The 18185-nt window shown below is 44.4% G+C and overlaps 1 protein-coding gene and 1 non-coding gene across 7 annotated transcripts; both read right to left on the bottom strand.

Moving 5' to 3' along the window:
* Positions 1–598: 598 nt before the first annotated feature.
* TRO (trophinin) lies at positions 599–10658 on the bottom strand. Of its 6 annotated transcripts, XR_012067419.1 has the most exons (14): positions 10599–10658; positions 9167–9255; positions 7687–8874; positions 6910–7014; positions 6731–6794; positions 6398–6477; positions 5788–5879; positions 5006–5085; positions 4872–4914; positions 4410–4472; positions 3720–3834; positions 2818–2925; positions 1004–1237; positions 710–828 (listed from the first exon to the last, which is right to left on the bottom strand). XR_012067419.1 is itself a non-coding variant. In XM_072955681.1 (13 exons), exons 2-13 carry the CDS (start codon positions 9209–9211, stop codon positions 691–693), a joined length of 2121 nt encoding a protein of 706 aa, XP_072811782.1. In that variant the 5' UTR covers positions 9212–9255; positions 10599–10658; the 3' UTR covers positions 599–690. The 6 variants fall into 6 exon arrangements, 5 of the variants coding, with proteins under 5 accessions (XP_072811782.1, XP_072811783.1, XP_072811779.1 ...); XM_072955681.1 differs by lacking the exon at positions 1004–1237 and having other exon boundaries at positions 599–828; XM_072955678.1 differs by having other exon boundaries at positions 1004–2925.
* Positions 4070–4198, bottom strand: LOC116277181 (small nucleolar RNA SNORA11). Its single transcript, XR_004186664.1, has one exon. It is a non-coding gene; the product is annotated as a small nucleolar RNA SNORA11 (small nucleolar RNA).
* Positions 10659–18185: the final 7527 nt, after the last annotated feature.

Raw genomic sequence — 18185 nt, 5'->3', positions numbered from 1 at the left:
CCTCTTTTACTGGAATCTACTACAATGTTGCTGACAGCTGCTTGAAACAAATCTGCATTTATCTGCTTCCACAGCCACCCTTAGATCCTGTTCAAAGTCAGGGTCACCCTCTATTCTCTGGTATTCTAGTCCATCCCACTTTCTTAAGGATGGGCTAATTTAGTCAATTCCTTACTATTCCATACCTATATCCTGCCCTTCTCTATCAGCTTTTGCCCCCACAGTCTATGCAACATGTTCAGGTCTCTCTCCCCTATTCCAAGAAAATGCTCCTTTGTTCCCATGTCCACCTTTAGTTACTTCCCTTTCTATCTCTCCATTCTTATATAGACATCTCATAATAAATCTACACTTACTATCCTGAACCTTCTCCCTTTGCCATCTGTTCCAGGCTTTCCTCCTCTATGTGTTTGCTTAAGCTATTATCCCCTTGCCTGCCATGCTTTCCCCAGGCTTCTATCCCACTGAAGTCATACTTGTTTTTTAGCCTAAATTTGGAGCCCACCTTCCCCATAGAGCTATGCTGATCTCTAGCTCTTCGATGAACCTGAAATATCACTCACAAGAACCTAAGCATATTAAAAGACAGAACAAACTCTAATTCATTTTGCAAATTTAATGTAACTCTGATACCAAAATATGACAAGACACAAAAAGCAAACAATAAAGCAGGATTGGCAAATAGATTTTTCATAATGTGTTACCCTCAGCTGATTGGTAGTATCTGCTTAGACTGTTGTGTGGACAAAGATTCCAAGGATGTACCTTGGCTCCATGGGAAGGGCTGCTGCAATTCATTGGTGGGATCTGTAAACATGGGAAATAAACCTGAAAACAAAATACCAAACAGAAACATATTTTAGCACTAAATATACTGTTTTCTCACACTTCCTTCATTGTGCTCATCTCCCCACCTTGCCCTCCCGCCTTGGGGTTTCTTATAGCATCTCCCAGTTCTTATACCCATCCCCATGGGTCTTGGCTATGGAAATGTTGTAATTACCTGAAACCTTACTAGCCATAGGAGAAGCTATAGGCACCAAGGCTGGTGGCTCCACCACCAAAGCCAGCACCATTGCTCGGTCCACCGCCAAAGCCAGCACTACTGCTTGGTCCACTGTTGAAGCCAGCACTGGTGCTCAGTCCACTGCCAAAGCCAATAATAGAACTGGGTCCACCAATGAAGCCGGTGTTGGTGCTGGGTTCGCCGGTAAAGCCAGTGCTGGTGTTGGAACCACTGCCAAAGCCAATGATGGTACTCAGTCCTCCGTCGAAGCTGGTATTAGGCCCACCGCCAAAGCCATCACTGATGCTGAGGCCACCACTAAAGTCAGCACTGGTGCCAAGTGTGCTGCCAAAACCAGCATTGGTGCCCAGTCCACCACCAAAGCCATCACTGGAGATCAGTCCACCACCAAAGCCAGCACTGGTGCTCAGTCCACCACTGAAGCCAGAGCTGGTGTTCAGTCCACCACCAAATCCAGCACTGGTGCTTAACCCATCGCCAAAGCTGAAACCGGCACTGGGGCTGGGTCCATCACCAAAACTGACACCAGTAGGACCACTAAAGCAGGTACTGGTGCTGGGAGGGCCCCCAAAGCACAGGTTGGTGTTAGACACACTGCCAAAGCAGAAGCTGGCGCTGGGGACTCCATCAAAGCCAATGGTGGTGCTGGGAGCACTGCCAAAGTCAGTAGTGGTGTTAAGTGCCCCACCGAAGTCAGCACTGGTGCTGAACACACTGCCAAAGCCAGAGTTGGTGCTGGGTGCACTACTAAAGCCGGTGCTAATGCTGACAGCACTGCTAAAACCAGCACTGGTGTTGAGTGCACCACCAAAACCAGCACTGGTGTTGAGTGCACCACCAAAGCCAACACTGGTGCTGAGTGCACCACCAAAGCTGGCACTGGTGCTAGGAGAGCCACCAAAGCAGACACTGGTGCTTAGTGTGCCACCAAAGTCAGTGCTGGTGCTAGAAGAGCCACCGAAGGAGACACTACTACTGAATACACCATCAAAACCAGTGCTGGTGCTAGGAGAGCCACCAAAACAGATACTGGTACTGAGTGTGCCACCAAAACTGGCACCAGTACTAGGAGAGCCACCAAAGTAGACACTAGTGCTGAGTGTGCCACCAAAGCCAGTGCTGGTGCTCAGTGCACCACTAAAGACTGCACTGGTGCCGAGTGTACTGCCAAAGCCGGTGCTCATAATGAGTGCATCACTGAAGCCAGCAGTGGTGCTGGGTGTGCCTCCAAAACCAGAGCTGGCTCCACCACTGAAACTGGTACTGGTGTTGAGTGGGCTAATGAAACTAGAGCTGATCCCACCACCGAAGTTGACACTGGTACAAGATGTGCCACTAAAGTTAATACTGGTTTCACTGCTGAAACTAGAGCTGGTGCTGACTGCACCACTGAGGCTAATGCTGGCTCCGCCACTGAAGCTGGAGCAAGCACTGGCTGTGCCGCCAAAGCAAATGCTGGCTGCACTGCTGAAGCTGGCACTGGTGCTGCATGTGCCACCAAAGCTAAGGCCAGCTCTGCCACCAAAGCCACCACTGGGGCTGGATGTACCACTGAAGCTAATACTAGCACCATCGCTGAAGCTAGCCCTGGTGCTAGCTCCTCTGCTGAAGTCAATGTTGGTGCCGGCATTTGCACTTTCTTGGGCTCTGGCCTCAATTTCAAATGAAAATCTGCTCCAGGCCTGAGCATCATCGCCTAACTCTTCCCTTGTTAGGCAGTCGATATCCATGTCATCCCAATTCCAGGGCCCAGCCACAGCTTCCTCTCCAATCCCCATTTGGGCTCTTGCCTCAGCCCTGGCCTCAGCCTCAGCCACAGCCACAGCTGCAGCTTGGACTTCCATCTCCACTGCCTCCCGGTACTGAGCGGCCCAGTCCTTGGGGTCTTTCTTCTGCACCTGAAATAAGAATGACAATCATTATAAGGAAAATAACATTTGTAATTATGTATTAAGTACCTACCATGGGCTTTGTATAAAACTAATGGTAGCATTTTAAAAAATTCTAAGTTGTTGGGGGCACTCTAATGGGTCAGTCCTGAGATCCAATTTTAGCTCTGATAACTTAGGTGCTGTGTGACCTTGGACAAGTTAACCTTAACCTCACTGAGCCTGTTTTCATCTGTAATATGGGAAAAGATAAGAGAGTAAGTATGTTATGAATTGAATGTTTGTGTCCCCCCAAAATTCATAGGTTAAAGCACCAGCCTCCAATGTGACTACATTTGGAGGTAGGGCCTTTATGGAAGTAAAGTTAAATGAGGTCATAATGGTGGGGCCATGATCCAATAAGATTAGTGTCCTTATAAGAAGAGGCTCTCTCTCCACCATGAACACAGCAAGAAGGTGTTCGTCTGCAAGCCAGAAGAGAGGCTTCTCCAGAACTGACCCTGCTTGACCTTGATCTAGAACTTCCAGTCTCTAGGACCATGATAAAATAAATTTCTGTTGTTTAAGCCACCAAGTATATGGTATTTTGTTATAGCAGTCAAGGAGACCAATATGAAGTATGAATAATGAATGAAATAATGTAAATTTTATGTCAAGAAGCATTCTAGGACATGAATGAAGTTACATATGTTTATATATGAACTTCAGTCTTCCCTGTACCTGCCCATCCCTGCACATGGCCTGCCCCAGCCAAGGGCATCCTGTACCCTTAATATGTCAAGACAGGGGAGCTCTCCTATTACCTTGCAGGCAAACTTGAGGACTTTCATCTTGCTAGTCTCATGGTAGGAACGCAAGCCCCAGAAGAACTCATATTCAGGTGGTCTGCTATTGGGGACCCTCTTGTACTCCAGGTACCTTGGAGAAAGGAAATAAAGCTTGCTTCTAATCAAGGAAACCTGTTGTCTTAACGACTTAGCACCAGGTGGCAACCTCCTCCAAACAAATACTAAACTCAGCTTCTAGAGAAGGATTTCCAAGGCTCTCCTTCCCCAGACTTACTCCCAAACACAGTTCATGATCTTGGCCTCCAATACTGAGCCATTTCCCATTGGCCCTGTGCAAAGCAGTCACTTGGTGTTGCAGGGTAGGCATGTATAGGGCATAGTGTCACAGGAAGGCCAAAGTATCCTGCCACCTGTGAGGAGTAAACCCAAGTTTCTGTTGGGTGTGTTGTAAACAGAGGAGCCATTCTCTGGGCATTCTGCTCTGAGCACACCCCATAGCAAGGACCTTGTGTTTGGTCTGGCCCAGCACTGGAATGGTCCACCCATGGAAATTGTGGACAGGACTCAGTTCTAGGGAACAGAATGCCCATACCTCTAAAGCTGGTGTTAAAAAAAAGGGAGTGGGCGCTGATCAAGCACTTTCTGGACGAGACTGGCACACTCAGAACACTGCAGGGCCTTACAAAGCCCCCAAACACCACTTACTTCTGCTTCACAAACTCGTCTGTGATGAGCTTCCTTACTTCCCCAAAGAGCGAGTGCCTCACCCTGACAATGGGAAAAAAAACCCATGAACCAAGATCAGAACTCCCCAGCTGAGGGCAGAGGCCTTTCCCAACATGGAAGAGACCACTCTAGCACATGAGACCATCTCCATGAAGTCAGGAAAGCAGTGAACACATGGTCACTAGAAGCAGGCAGTTGAGGCCAGATGGTTCTTTCTCAGGGATGCCCTGAAAGTCTATCTTATACATCAGCTTAGAACAGAAAGAGGGAGCAGAGAGTCAGGACCCTTTCCCCATCCACCCAGGTCAAAACCCAGGACCCTCTGCCCCATCCAGCACCCCCACCCATTCCACCAGACCACCAGGCTGACACAATCCTGGGACCATCCTCTCTTGCCAAAGGACAACACGGACAGCAAGCGCTGAGAGAGCCCAATCATACCCGGGGCGCAGCCCCAGCTTGCGCAGCACCTCCCAGATGACAGCTGCAAGGGGAGGCAAAAGAACAGGGACAAAAAATGAGCATGTGGAATTCCAACCACAACCCCCAATTCAGCTGCCAGCCCAGCCACTCACCCTCATTGGCCTTGTTGCCATTCATAAAAATGACACTCAGAATCACCATGAGAAGACCTAGTTTGGGTGTGTCCTTGGTCCTAGGAGAATAATGGGACAGAGAGAAGGTTTACGTCCAGCAGCCATTTGCAAAAAATCACACTGGCCAGCTCACTGGGCTAGCCTCCCCCAGATTCTTCAGATATGGGAGAATTCCTCCCAGTCTATGCTTCAAGCTCTATGTGACCCTGAGTGAGGCACTTAGACTCTTGAGCCTAGTCTCCTATGCATAAAATGGGAAGATCACATCCTCCTCTCCCCAGGCTGCTGAGAAGATAGAAGGATGCCTGTCAACTTGGTACGACCTGGGCACCCAGTCAATATGAGTCCCTTCTTTCTCTCCCAGACTCCTCAGCCCTGAGAGAACTCGAGGCACAGCCTCAATGATGCTCCTGTCCTTCAAGCACCATGATCCACCCATACCAGGAAGCCCTCCCTTGAGAACCATTCTACCAAGGCCAACAGGAAGAGACAAGCAATGACAGGTCTGCTTTCCTGGGAAACTTCTGGAGAGACAGAAAATCTGACAGTAGGAATGCCCTGCCCCAGGCTTCTACACCCTTGAGTCAATCATAATCAGGCACCACTAGTCTGAGTAGGGCTCCAACTATGTTCAGGAGCTGGAACAGGGGATTTTTTAGGTTCTGTATTTCCTGACTCCCCAAGGGAATGTGAGGAGAGAAGAAGACAGGGATGGACAAAAGCAGAAGCCTCCCTCCCATCCCAGCCCTATCCCAGCTTACGTTCCCAGTATGCCTGCAGAGGATTCCTGAATGCTGATGAGAATATACAAGCTACTTTGCTTATCAATTTCCTTCAGATTGACTCGAAACATCTGCCAAGTGAAAGAATAGTCTGTGAGATGACAAAATTCAGCCTAGGCATCAATGAGCTTGTTGAGCATCCCGCAGTTCCCTGTTTACCTAGGGTTTTGTGAATGTGTGTGAGAAATAAGGCACATAAAGCACTTAGTTGCATGGCCAGCACACAGCAAACAGGTAACAAATGTACTATTGTTATCAAAATCATATTTGTGATTAGTGGGAATCTAGGGAGACAGAGACTGGGCAATGGAAGGGAGAGGTGACCACCTGAAATACATTACAGGACGTGTCAATCAGCAGCCAGCAGCCAGGACTAAACTAGGTGGCTTGGGTCCAACCTGTGCTTTACCACTGACTTGCTGTGTGACCCTGGGATAGTCTATGCTGCTCCCTAGGCCACTGTCTACCCAGCTACACGGTGATGGGGCTGGATTAGTGAGTCTCTGTGGTCCCCTGCAAAGAGACATGTACACCTTTGTTCCATTCAAGACTTCCCCGTTGCACCCATCCCTCAGGGCTGTCCCTTTACCTTCTCCAGAGCATAGCTTGCTCGTTCAATGATCTCTGGGAAATATTCATCATATTCTTGGATGACATCCTTCAGCATATCTGCAGGAAGGGAGAGGTGGAAGTAGCTGGGCTGAGCAGGGGCCACTGACATGCAGCCCTTTTGCCAGCTCTGTGGGGTTTGTGCAGTCTGAGTCTTGAATTGTGTTAACAGGAGATGCCAGCCATGACAGAGTGTGAAGAGAGTGGGGGGTGCGTACATATGAGAGAATGGAAAGGCCATAACAGTGAATGGTTACCCCCATGGCATGGAGAAGAGAGGAGAGTTCAGGGAGGAGGGTTGGTATGACTCTACCTGAGCGCTTGATGGGTATCTTTGTCTGGTCCTTAACCAACAGGTATTTCACCAACTTATTTGCCTAGGGGAAGAGGAATACATGGGGAGACCTCAATATCTTTTCAGAAAACTTGGAAGGATGACAAAGAAGAGGGCAGGTGAATAAGAGAAGAGACTGGGCAGCATTGGATTCTTACCCTTTCTTGCAAAATGGCCACATCTCGGGGTAGTGGAGGCCTCCGGCCCCATGGGATCCACCTATAATTAACACCACTTCTCTCATCCCCATTCAGATGCTTGGACTGCATTGTCAGAAAGAAGGAAGGTCCAGAGTTACCAGGTGAAAGAGTTGGCTCTGTCTCCCTACCCAGCCTGTTCCTGAAAGTCTCCTAAACCCTCTCTGTAGTGGGTCCTGACCTTACCATTGGCCACACAGAATCCTAGATTTGTTTTTCACTATCTTCTAGGCAGGAGTTTCATTTCCCTGCCGGGACAGGAATGCCCCAAGAGCCAGGCCTGGTTCCTTCTCTTCTTCTTTTGGCCACCACTGGTTCTACTAGCTGTATCCCTTCAACAAGTCTCTTCACCTCTCTGGGACTCAGTTTTCTTATCTTTAAAACTGGGACCTATGATCCCTAGCTGGTAAAAGTTACTTCCAAAACATAAAGACACAACTTGTGTGACTATACTCAACACAAAACCTGGCATGTGGTAGTTACTATATAAATACAAGTTGAATTATATCCAGGTTGCAGCTAAGGGTGTGGATGTCTTCTTTCCCAACCAATCTGTGAACTGCCAATGAGCAGGAACCACATCACATTCTTCTCAGCATCTCTCACAGCCAATGTGAACACAGGGACTGGCTCAGAATAAAAAGTCTCAGTAAACTGTCGTAGAACAGATGAACAAACCAGGAGGATAAGAATGGAAAAGAAGTACAAAGTTAAAGATGGTGATGTCAAAGATCTCACCTTTCGGTTCCTCTTGCCCCGGGTCCTGGATGTGGGCTCCAGACTCAACTGAGCCAGGTAGTCATCTGCCAGGGCCTGGACAGCAGCAGCAACCTGAGTCTCAAGGGCACTTATGTTGGTCTGAGAGGTAGCCATCTTGGCCTGGACCCCTTGGTCAATTTGAGTCTGGCTTTCAGTTGTCCGGACCTTAGTGGCAACCTTCCGAGCCCTGGACCCTCTCTTGACCCGGAGGGTAACTGCTAAGGCTTGGTCTGTGACCATTTGAGTGGCAGGTGGGGCCTCAGAGATCTCACAGGCAGAATTTGGGCCCTTATTGGCAGCCTTCTTGCCCTTGGGTTTTTTGGGCCAGATAGCTGCTGATGAGGCCTCAGTCTGCCTGGTAGCTGTCTCAGTTGCATCTGGGGCCTCTGGGAGCTCAGTATCAGTATTTGTGCCCTTAACAGTTGCCTTCTTGGCTTTGAAAAATTTCCTAGTTTGGATGGAGGCTGCTGTGGCCTGGGTATTGGCTGTCACATTGGTAATTTGGCCTTCGGTGGTAGCTGTGTAAATGGTAGATGGACCCAGTGAGATCACAGTGGCACTAGCTATGGCCTTATTGTGAGCCTTCTTAGCCTTGAAAGCTTTCTTAGGCTTGGTGGAGGCTAACAAGGCCTGGGAATTGGCTGACTCACTGGCAAATGGAGTCTGGATAGTCTGTGGGATGACAGGTAAGTTTAGGGCCTGCAAGGGTGACTTGATCTCTGTGGTGACACTCTCACTGCCAGTTGGAGATTGGGAGCCCTGGGCTGTCTTAGCAGTAACTCTCTTTGTCTTGTTGGCTTTCTTAGGCTGAGAGGTGAATGAAGAAGCCTGAGTATTGGCTGCCTCAGTGGTAGCTGAAGCCTGGGTGACCCCGGGGATGATTGGCAGGTTTAAAGCCTGAAAAGTTATTTTAGGCTTGTTGGTGGCAATCACATCGGCAGATGGGACTGGAAGGGCAGCAGGTATGGTCTTAGTGATAGCCTTAATAGGGGCCTTCTTGGTCTTGCTTTTCTTAGGCTGGTTGGCAACTGGTGGGTCCATGGCCAGGGGGTCCTTGGTTGCCGCCAAGAGGGTATGCATCAGCAAGATACTGTCTTCTTCTGTGGTCTCAGCCTGTACATCTGGAGGGAAGTGAAGCCCCAGGCTCCCAGGGGGAAGCAGAGGGCCCTACACACTTAGGATTATGATAGGCTGAGCCATCTGGCCTCCCTACAGCCCGCCCTTTCCACAAGGCCTCCCCTTCCTCTGAGTGATGACTGATTGAAGGAGAGGGTGAAGAAAGAGGAAGGGAGCAGGAAATAGGTAGGTTTTCCTCATTTTGTCCTCCTCCACCATGCAGGGGAGGACTGAAACAGGTTAGACAGAGAATTATGAAACTACAGAGTGGTAGGGGGTTCAACAGCAGTAAGTGAACTCAGGATAGGGCAGATGGCCTAGTGAGAATGCAGGGAGGCCTCACCTGTAACGGGGACATCTTATAATCATAGTCATTTCTCCTATCCATTTTTCTGGAAAGTCGAGAAACAGCTGAGCTTGATAGGATGGGGCCTGAGTTAAGAGAGAATGAGAGGGAGGTGAAGATTCATCAGGCCTCCTGACAATCCTTGAAGCAGCGGGATCTCATCAAACTTTGGGCCCCAAACCCTTCAACTACTGGGTTCTCATACCTAGAAACCCAGACCATCTGGCTTCCAAATCCTTGTTCCTCTCTTTGCCTCCAAGAAACCGCAAGTCAGTTTCACGACCCCGCCCCTTAACCTTACACACCACCCCCATACCGCAATTTGATAGTGCGCACGCGCGCCAACGGAATGAGTGCGGGCAAGCTCAGGCGCTCTGCGCGCAAGTGCTTTGGTGGACAGTCTGTCCACTTCAATTCCACATAAACCCTCTGCCCTCAGATTAGCAGAACATCTCGGCCCCACCCCTTACCCTCCCTTTCTAAGTGCACCTCATCTCACTCCAACCCTTCCCCTAACATGGCCCCCCTCCCTCCCTCCCTCCGCTCTGCAGCACCTCCTTGCACCGCCCCTTCCCCAACCTCTGCAATACACAGTCCCTCTCCTCTGCAGTACAGCCACGCACTGCACCTCCCCTTCCCGAAATGCCCCCTCCCTCCGCTCTGCAGTACTTCTCCGCACCTCCTCTTCCCTTTATGTACCCGCTCCCTCGCTCAGCTCTGCAGTATGTCCTTGCACCGCCCCTTCCCCAACACCGCTCCCCTACTTCCACGTCTGCAAATGACCATCCCGCCCTTTCTGCAACATGGATACCCCACCACAAATCCGACAGTATTATGCTTTTACGCTTTTGTGTAATCCTCGTTCCTGAACCCTACCCGGTCCTGTCCCTTTCCTTTTCAAACTGGGAATCAACCAGGACCTAGCCCCTCTTTTCTCGCCTCTGAGCCTGATCATTTCACTGTTCAGTAGGAATTCTGCCCCTTCCTTCTTCCAGGTCCCAGTTTCTACTTTCAGTGGCCCAAACCCGTTCCCGCCCTCTTACTCCCGCTTCACGGAGTCCTGCCATCGCCTATCTCCCTGACAAACTGGATCCTGTTCCTTTCTTTCTATGGTCGGAACAATTCCTTGATCTCTCCTTTCTGCAGTCCCGACCGGGTCTGCATCCCTCCTTCCTGCAGCCCCAACAGCCCCAAAGGCGAGTCCAGATCTCGCCTTTCCGTTGCCGAAGGGGGATTCTGCACCCTCCTTTCTCTGGTTCGAACCAGATCCAGGCATCTTTAAATCCGACCACTCTGATGCCTTTAGCTCCTGAATCCCTAGCAGATATTCTGCAAAACTTAAGGGCATGTGGAGTCAAACACATCGAAGCCCAAGCCCAAAGCCACCCTCCCTACAGGCTCTTCAGTAAAGCAGAGCACCTTAGCTCACCTCTCCAGTCCAAAAGGCGTCCGCTCTCTCCAAGCTTCTCCTTAGATCTGAGCTTGTCTGCTCCCCCTCCCCAGCCGGAAGTGATCCTGCCTCTTTCCGCCTCCAGAGGGGTCTCCTTCCCTGCCTGTCATGTCAGCCTCCTCCCTCACTCCCTACTTCCAATTTTCCTTTCCCCTCAGTGTGGTCTCTTTTCTGTACTACCTCTTAGTCAGCAATTACTCTCTTCTTTTCTCCATTTGATTTCTCTATCTCCCCTGCCCTGTATCCCCTTCCTATGTGATTCCTCTGTTCCCCTAGGAGGACTGTGCTTCTCTGAACTCCCACACCAATGCTTCCTACAGCCCCCTCGACAACAACACTAATTACATAGAGTGTGGTAGATGTGTGTGTCTGGGTCTCTCCCCAGCAGCTGATCTGGGGTAGGGAACTAGATCATATTCATTTCTATTGCGGGAGTACGACAAGATTAAGACGTTTAGAGGCTCGAAACACTGAAAGTTTAGGGTGGCCCCACATCATACGTAATTCAGAATAAAAACAGCAAATGTAAGGAAGTCTACCAAAAGGTTTTACTTATCCCCTGATGACTATGTTGATGCTTTTAAAGTATACCACCTTAGCTGAAAATTTTTATGGGGGCCATGTTCCTCCTTTACTGGTACACTAAGCAAGTGCTTAGACTCTCCCTTGTGGAATGGAGCACTGCTCCCCAGTACAGAACACAGTTCTTCTCAAGCATTCATTTTCTCACTCGGTCATTATTGGTTGAGCACAAGTTGTGCCAAAGCCCTTGTTCGATGTTGGGCAAACAAAGACAAGGAAGATAGGATGCCTGTCCTCAAAGAACTCACTTCTGTTCTTAACTTCTGAAACACCCATGTAGGAGGAACTAGTATTATCATCATTCCACAGTTGACAAAACTGATGCCCAAGAGGTGAAGTGATCTTGTCTAGAGGCACATGGTCACTACATGACAGAACCAGGATATGAACCCACATCTGCTTGATTCCAAAGTGTGACACTCACTGTGCCAGGTCTGATACTTGGCTCCTTTCCTCCATTCTCTTCCCCTCATTTCTCTTGACCATCCCAACTCTCTATCTTTCTGCCCCCTTCCCTCCCTCTCTGTTCAAGTTTTCTCCTCTCCTTCTCCTCTTTCTTCTTTCACCTCATGTACTCTTTCTCTAATTCACTGGTGAAGAGTTTCCCAATGGTTTTTCATGTGCCAAAACCCATACTAGGCATAGGAGATACAAAATGGGTGAGATTCACACCCTGTCCTTGTAGAGTTCTCCATCTGCCTGGGATGCATAGAAATATGACATGTCACCTCAGAATGCCAGAACAGGGTATGGAGGGGGCTCACCGAGGAAATCACCAACCGGAAGGCAGTGAAATCTTCCAGATAGGGAGTGTTTGAGCTGGCTGGGTCCTGTGAGAGGAGTAGGACATTGGCAGAAGAGAAGGGGAGAAGGAATAATTTTGTGGGAAGACTGCAGGCTCTGAGGAACCTCTACTGAGTATGGGGGCACATGGGACAGTGGCAGATGAATCTCTGCTCTAACGCACCGGCTTCCCATCTGTTCCTCTCCAGTCTGTTCTCACAGAGGCTCTCACAGTCATGTTTGAAACACAAAGCCCACCATATCTGTAGTCACCAAGGGTTCCCTTGGCCTGCAGGTTTAAATCCAAGCTCCTTAGCCTGTCATTCAGGGCCCTCCACGATTGGCCTCTGCCGGTCTTACAGGCCTTGGTCACAGTGGATGACTCACCATTCCCCAAACATCTTCTGCCTTCTGCCAATGCCATACCTTTGCTCAAGCTGTTCCTCTACATGGAATGTCTTTGTTCCCCACTCCCATACCCCATGCCTGCCTATAAAAGGCTTGCCTTCCTAAAAAGACTGGTACAAATGCTGCTTTCTCCAAGAAACCATCTGAGATCACCCCAAGTTTAATTTGTCTTTCCTTCCCCCTTATTCTTGCATGCCCATGTCAAAGCACTTAAAAAACTGGGTAGGAATTCTGTGTTTACTGGTTTACTCTCTGTCCTACCTGCTGGATTGTGAGTTCCTTGAGGCCCCATCATGCAGATCTGGTTCATCTCTTAGACCCAGAACTCATGTCCTGATTCACAGAGTAGCCATCAGAATGAAATATTATGTTACCAGATCTTCAAATCCCTTTTTGTTTTTTTCCCTCTCTCCTTCCTTTATTTCATTATTTCTCCCATTGCCATTTTTTTTGTTTTTTTCCTATTAAGCCATGTCTAAATCCAGTGCTACTCCTGAACTTTCCTTATACATGGTACAACATACCTCTTTTTAAGTCAGTTTGGAGTTGGATTTTCTCTTATTTGCAGCCAAAAGCATACCTATACAGAAATTAGTACTAAATTTTTATGAGTAGAAACTGCAGGAGTGGACACAATTTAGAAAAGTATGAGGGTATGTTGGCTATATCTAGGGAATCCTTAAACAAGACAAGGATGCCCACTCTCACTACTTGTATTCCACATAGTAATGGAAGTCTTAGCCACTGCAACTAGCTAAGAAAAATAAATAAAAATCCTCCAAATTGGAAAGAAAGAGGTAGAATTGTCATTATATGCAGGTGACATGATACTGTATGTAGAAAATCCCAAAGTCTCCACACAAAACATATTAGAACTAATAAATAAATTCAGCAAAGTAGCACAATACAAGATTAATATACAGAAATCTGTTGCATTTTTTATTGAATGAAAGATTCTTTAAATTCTATAGTGCTTTGCAATGTTCAAAAGTTTCACACACATGATTTCATATAATCCCATAATAACCTTTTTTAATCCCCTAGCACTATCTTGCCCCTCCAACCTCCCTCTCTCCACTGGTAACCACTAGTCTGTTCTCTATATCTGTGAGTCTGCTTCTTTTTTGTTATATTCACTAGTTTGTTGTATCTTTTAGGTTCCACATATAAGTGATATCATGCAGTATTTGTCTTTCTCTGTATGATTTATTTCACTTAGTATAATGCCCTCCAAGTACATCCATGTTGCTGTCAATGGCAACTTTTCTTTTTTATGGCTAAATAGTACTCCATTGGATATATATACACCATCCTCTTTATCCATTCATTTGTTAAAGACATTTAGGTTGTTTCTATACCTTGGCTAGTGTAAATAATGCTGCTATGACTATTGGGTTGCATGTATCTTTTTGAATCAGTGGGGTTTTTTTTTCAGATATACACCCAGGAGTGGAATTGCTGGGGCATATTATAGCTGTATTTCTAGTTTTTTAAAGAAATTCTCATACTGTTTTCCACAATAGCTGCACCAATTTAATTCCCACTAACAGTGTGGGGGTGTTCCCTTTTTTCCACATCCTCCCCAACATTTATTTTTGTTCTTTTTATTTTCTTTAATTTTTATATGATTTTAAAAGATACTTTCCATTTACAAGTAATACAAAATATCAGCTATATTCTTTGTGTTGTACAATATATCCTTGGCCTATCTTACACCCAACAGCTTTTACCTCCTATTTCCCCACGTCTGTATTACCCCCTACCCTCTCCCCACTAGTAATGCAACTCTTTTGTTCTCTATATCTGTGAGTTTACTTTTTTTCATTTAAAATTGTGTCCAAAAGTTGCTAGGAATATGCTTAACCAAGGAAATGAAAGACTTATATGCTGAGAACTATAAAATATTGATAAAGGAAATTGAACATGATTCAAAGAAATGGAAAGATATCCCATGCTCTTGGACTGGAAGAATTAAAATTGTTAAAGTGGTTGTACTACCCAAAGTGATCTGCAGATATAATGCAATCCCTATCAAATTACCCATACATTTTTCACAGAACTAGAACAAATAATCCTAAAATTTATATGGAATCGCAAAAAGACCCAGAATTGCCTCAACAATTCTAAGGAAAAAGAACAAAGTTAGAAGCACAACTCTGCCAGACTTCAGACAGTACTACAAAGCTACAGTAATCAAAACAGCATGATATGGCACCAAAACAGATATAGATATCAAAGGGATAGAATTGAGAACCCAGAGATAATCCCACACACCTACAATCAATTATTCTCCAACAAAGAGGCAAAAATGTACAATGGAGAAGACAGTGTCTTTAGTCAATGGTGTTGGGAAAACTGGACAGCCTCATGTAAATTAATGAAGTTAGAACTCTCCCTCACAACATATACAAAAATAAACTTAAAATAATTTACAGACCTAAACATAAGACATGACACCATAAAACTCTTAGAAGAGAACAGAGGCAAAACATTTTCTGATATAAATTGTAGCAATGTTTTCTTAGATTGGTCTTCTAAGGCAAAAGAAATAAAAACAAAAATAAGCAAATGGGACCTAATCAAACTTAAAAGCTTTTGCAGAACAAAGGAAACCATAAACAAAACAAAATTTTCTACAGAATAGTAGAAAATATTTGCATATAATGTGACCAACAAAAGATTAAAACCCTAAACATAGAAACAGTTCATAGAACTCAATACAAATAAATAAATAAATAAATAAATAAATAAATAAATAAATAAACCAGTTAAAAAAAATGGCCAGAAGACCTAGTCATTTCCCTAAAGAAGATGTACAGATGACCAATAAGCACATGAAAAGATGCTCAGCATCACTAATTATTAGAGAAATTCAAATCAAAACATCATTGAGGCATCACTTCACACCAGCAGAATGGCCATTATCAAAAAGTCTACAAATAATAGATTGCTGGAGAAGGTGGGGGGAAAAGGGAACCCTCCTACATTATTGGTGAGAATGTAAATTGGTGCCACCACTATGAAAAACAGTATGGAGATCCCTCAAAAAACTAATATAGAGTTACCATATGACCCAGCAATCTTGCTCTTGGGCATATATTCAGAAAAAATGAAAACTCTAATTAAAAAAGATACATGCACCCAATGTTCATACAATTTACATTTACAATAGCCAAAATATGGCAGCAACCTAAGTATTCATTAACAAATGAATGAATAAAGAATATATATATAATGGACTATTACTCAGTCATTAAAAATGACATATTGCCATTTGCAGCAACATGGATGGACCTAGAGATTATCACACTGAGTAAAGTAAGCCAGATAGAGAACAACAAATATTATATGAATGAAATTTAAGAAAATAATATAAATAAATTATTTACAAAACAGAAACAGACTCACAGACATAGAAAACAAACTTACGGTTACCAAATGGGAGAGAGGGGAAGGATAATTTAGGAGTGTATAGATTAACAGATACACACTGCTATATATAAAATAAACAACAAGAATTTACTGTATAGCACAGGAATCTATATTGAATATCTTGTAGTAAGCCATAGTATGAAGAATCAAAAATATATATATATGAATCTCTTTACTGTACACCTGAAACTAACACAATATTGTAAATCTACTATACTTCAATTTAAAAAGTTAAAGTAAAAAATAAATAAAAGTCAATGGGTTTAGAATTAAGGAAGCTATATGGTTAGATTGTTTCTACATTTTACTTGCAGTGGCACAAAATTAACTCTGATTTAGATATGTACATTATAATATTTAGGGAAAACATTAAAAAACATAAAGAGATGTTTTGTAAAAATACAATAGATAAATTAAAATGGAATAATAAAAATATTCAAATAATCCAAAAGAAAGAAAGGCCAAATAAAAGAAGCAAACAAAAGAGAACCAAGTAGAAAAGGAATAATAAAATGATAGACCATTCAGCTTTTAGTTGTTCAGTGATAATTCTCTACAAAATGATCTATAAATTCAACACAAACCCAATCAACATTCTGGGAGAGATTTTTTGGTTTTATTTTGACAAGCAGAATCTAAACTTTATGTCAAAATGCAAAAAAATTAAAATATCTAAAGCTACTTTAAGAAAGATCCACAAAGTTATAGGATTTACCTACCTGATTTTGAGATTTTCTCTTTGTCTTTGATTTTCTCCAATTTGAAAATAATATGTATAGATGTAATATTTTTGGTATTTATCCTGTTTGGTGTTCTATAAGCTTTCTAGATGAGTGGTTTGGTGTCTATTCATTAAACTTGAAATATTCTCAGTCACTATTACTTCAAATATTTCTTCTTTTTTTCCCTCTTTCTTGTCTTTCTGGAATTTCCATTACACATATGTTACACGGTTTCAAATTGTCCCACAGTTCTTGGATATTCTGTTCTGCCTTTTTCATTCCTTTTTCTCTTTGCATTTCAGTTTTAGAAGTTTGTGCTGACACTTCTTTAAGTACACTGATTCTTTCCTCAGCCAGTCTACTGATGAACCCATCAAAGGCATTCTCCATTTCTGTTTCAGTGGTTTTTATTCTAGCATTTTTTTAGATTTTTTTTAAAGTTTCAACCTCCCTCTTTACAGAACATGCTTTTCAATAGTATGTTGTCCACTTTTTTTGTTACAGTCCTTGGCTTATTAGTCATATTTTTTTTAATTTGTGGTCTGATAATTCCAACATTTCTGCTGTATCTGAGTGTAGTTCTGATGCTTGTTCTGTCTCCTCAAACTGTGTTGTTTGTCTGTTAATTTGCCTTTTAATTTTTTTTGTTGAAAGCTGGACATGATGTTCTGGATAAAAGGAACTGAGATGAATAGGTTTTTAGCATGAGGTTTTATTTTTAGCAGGTTAGGAATTAGATTGTTTGCCGTTTTCTATAGCTGTAAGTGTCAAGGCTAGAATTTCCTCTGCTGTCCTTGTATTTATCTCCCCTGTTATATTTTGGTTTCCCTACAGACTTCTTTGTAAATAAGGTCTGATGCATTCAGTTCTTGCAGTTGTTTTTCTCTATTATTATACAGGAACTGTATTGGTGTGATGATAAAGTATGTGTGTAAGGGGAGATTTTATACTTCTGTGATTAGGCCTAAGTGTTCTTACTGAGTCTGGTCCCTGGACCATGACCTTCACAAGACAGGAAGGCTAGAGAGGGCTGGAGTTGGGTGTTTTCCTTCTCCCAGGTCTGGTTCTGGTACAATCTTAGTCAGTCAGGCAGTAGTAAAATAATTTCCCATTAGGGCTGGCCTTAGTAAGAACAGAATGCCCTTGATGTATTTTTAAATGGTTGTTTTCTCCCTACCCAACTGGAAGTATTTTGCTCCAATCTTTACTAGTGAGAACTTGATAGGTTTCTTGGAGGCAAAACTCATGAAAGTGTGCCCCCTCTCCTAAGAATGTCCTCTCAGCATTTTAAACCCTCATTCTTATCCACAATAAGCCTCCATTAATTAGTCAATTACAATTTAACTTGTCCTACCCTGGTACTGGCCCCAGTGGTGATCTCTGCTCCTAGACTTTTGCTCTGGTAAGCTGTGATTCTCTGTAACTGTCTCTCTGATTTTAGGAGCATCAGTTTACCTATGACTACAATTCCCTAACAAATCTAAGAAGAGCTGATTTTCAGCTTGATCAGCTGTTTTGGTTGCTGTTATGAGTACAATAGTGATGACTTTCAAGGTCCTTACATATTGGGCCAGAAGTGTACTTGGTTTTAAGACTCACTAAGAAGCAAATACAATCACTACAGTTGGAAATCATTGAG

The sequence above is a fragment of the Vicugna pacos genome, chromosome X, assembly GCF_048564905.1.
Source record: "Vicugna pacos chromosome X, VicPac4, whole genome shotgun sequence".
Classification (NCBI taxonomy): domain Eukaryota; kingdom Metazoa; phylum Chordata; class Mammalia; order Artiodactyla; family Camelidae; genus Vicugna; species Vicugna pacos.
Note: the sequence above shows the minus strand (reverse complement) of the source record. Positions and strands in the feature narration are given on the sequence as shown.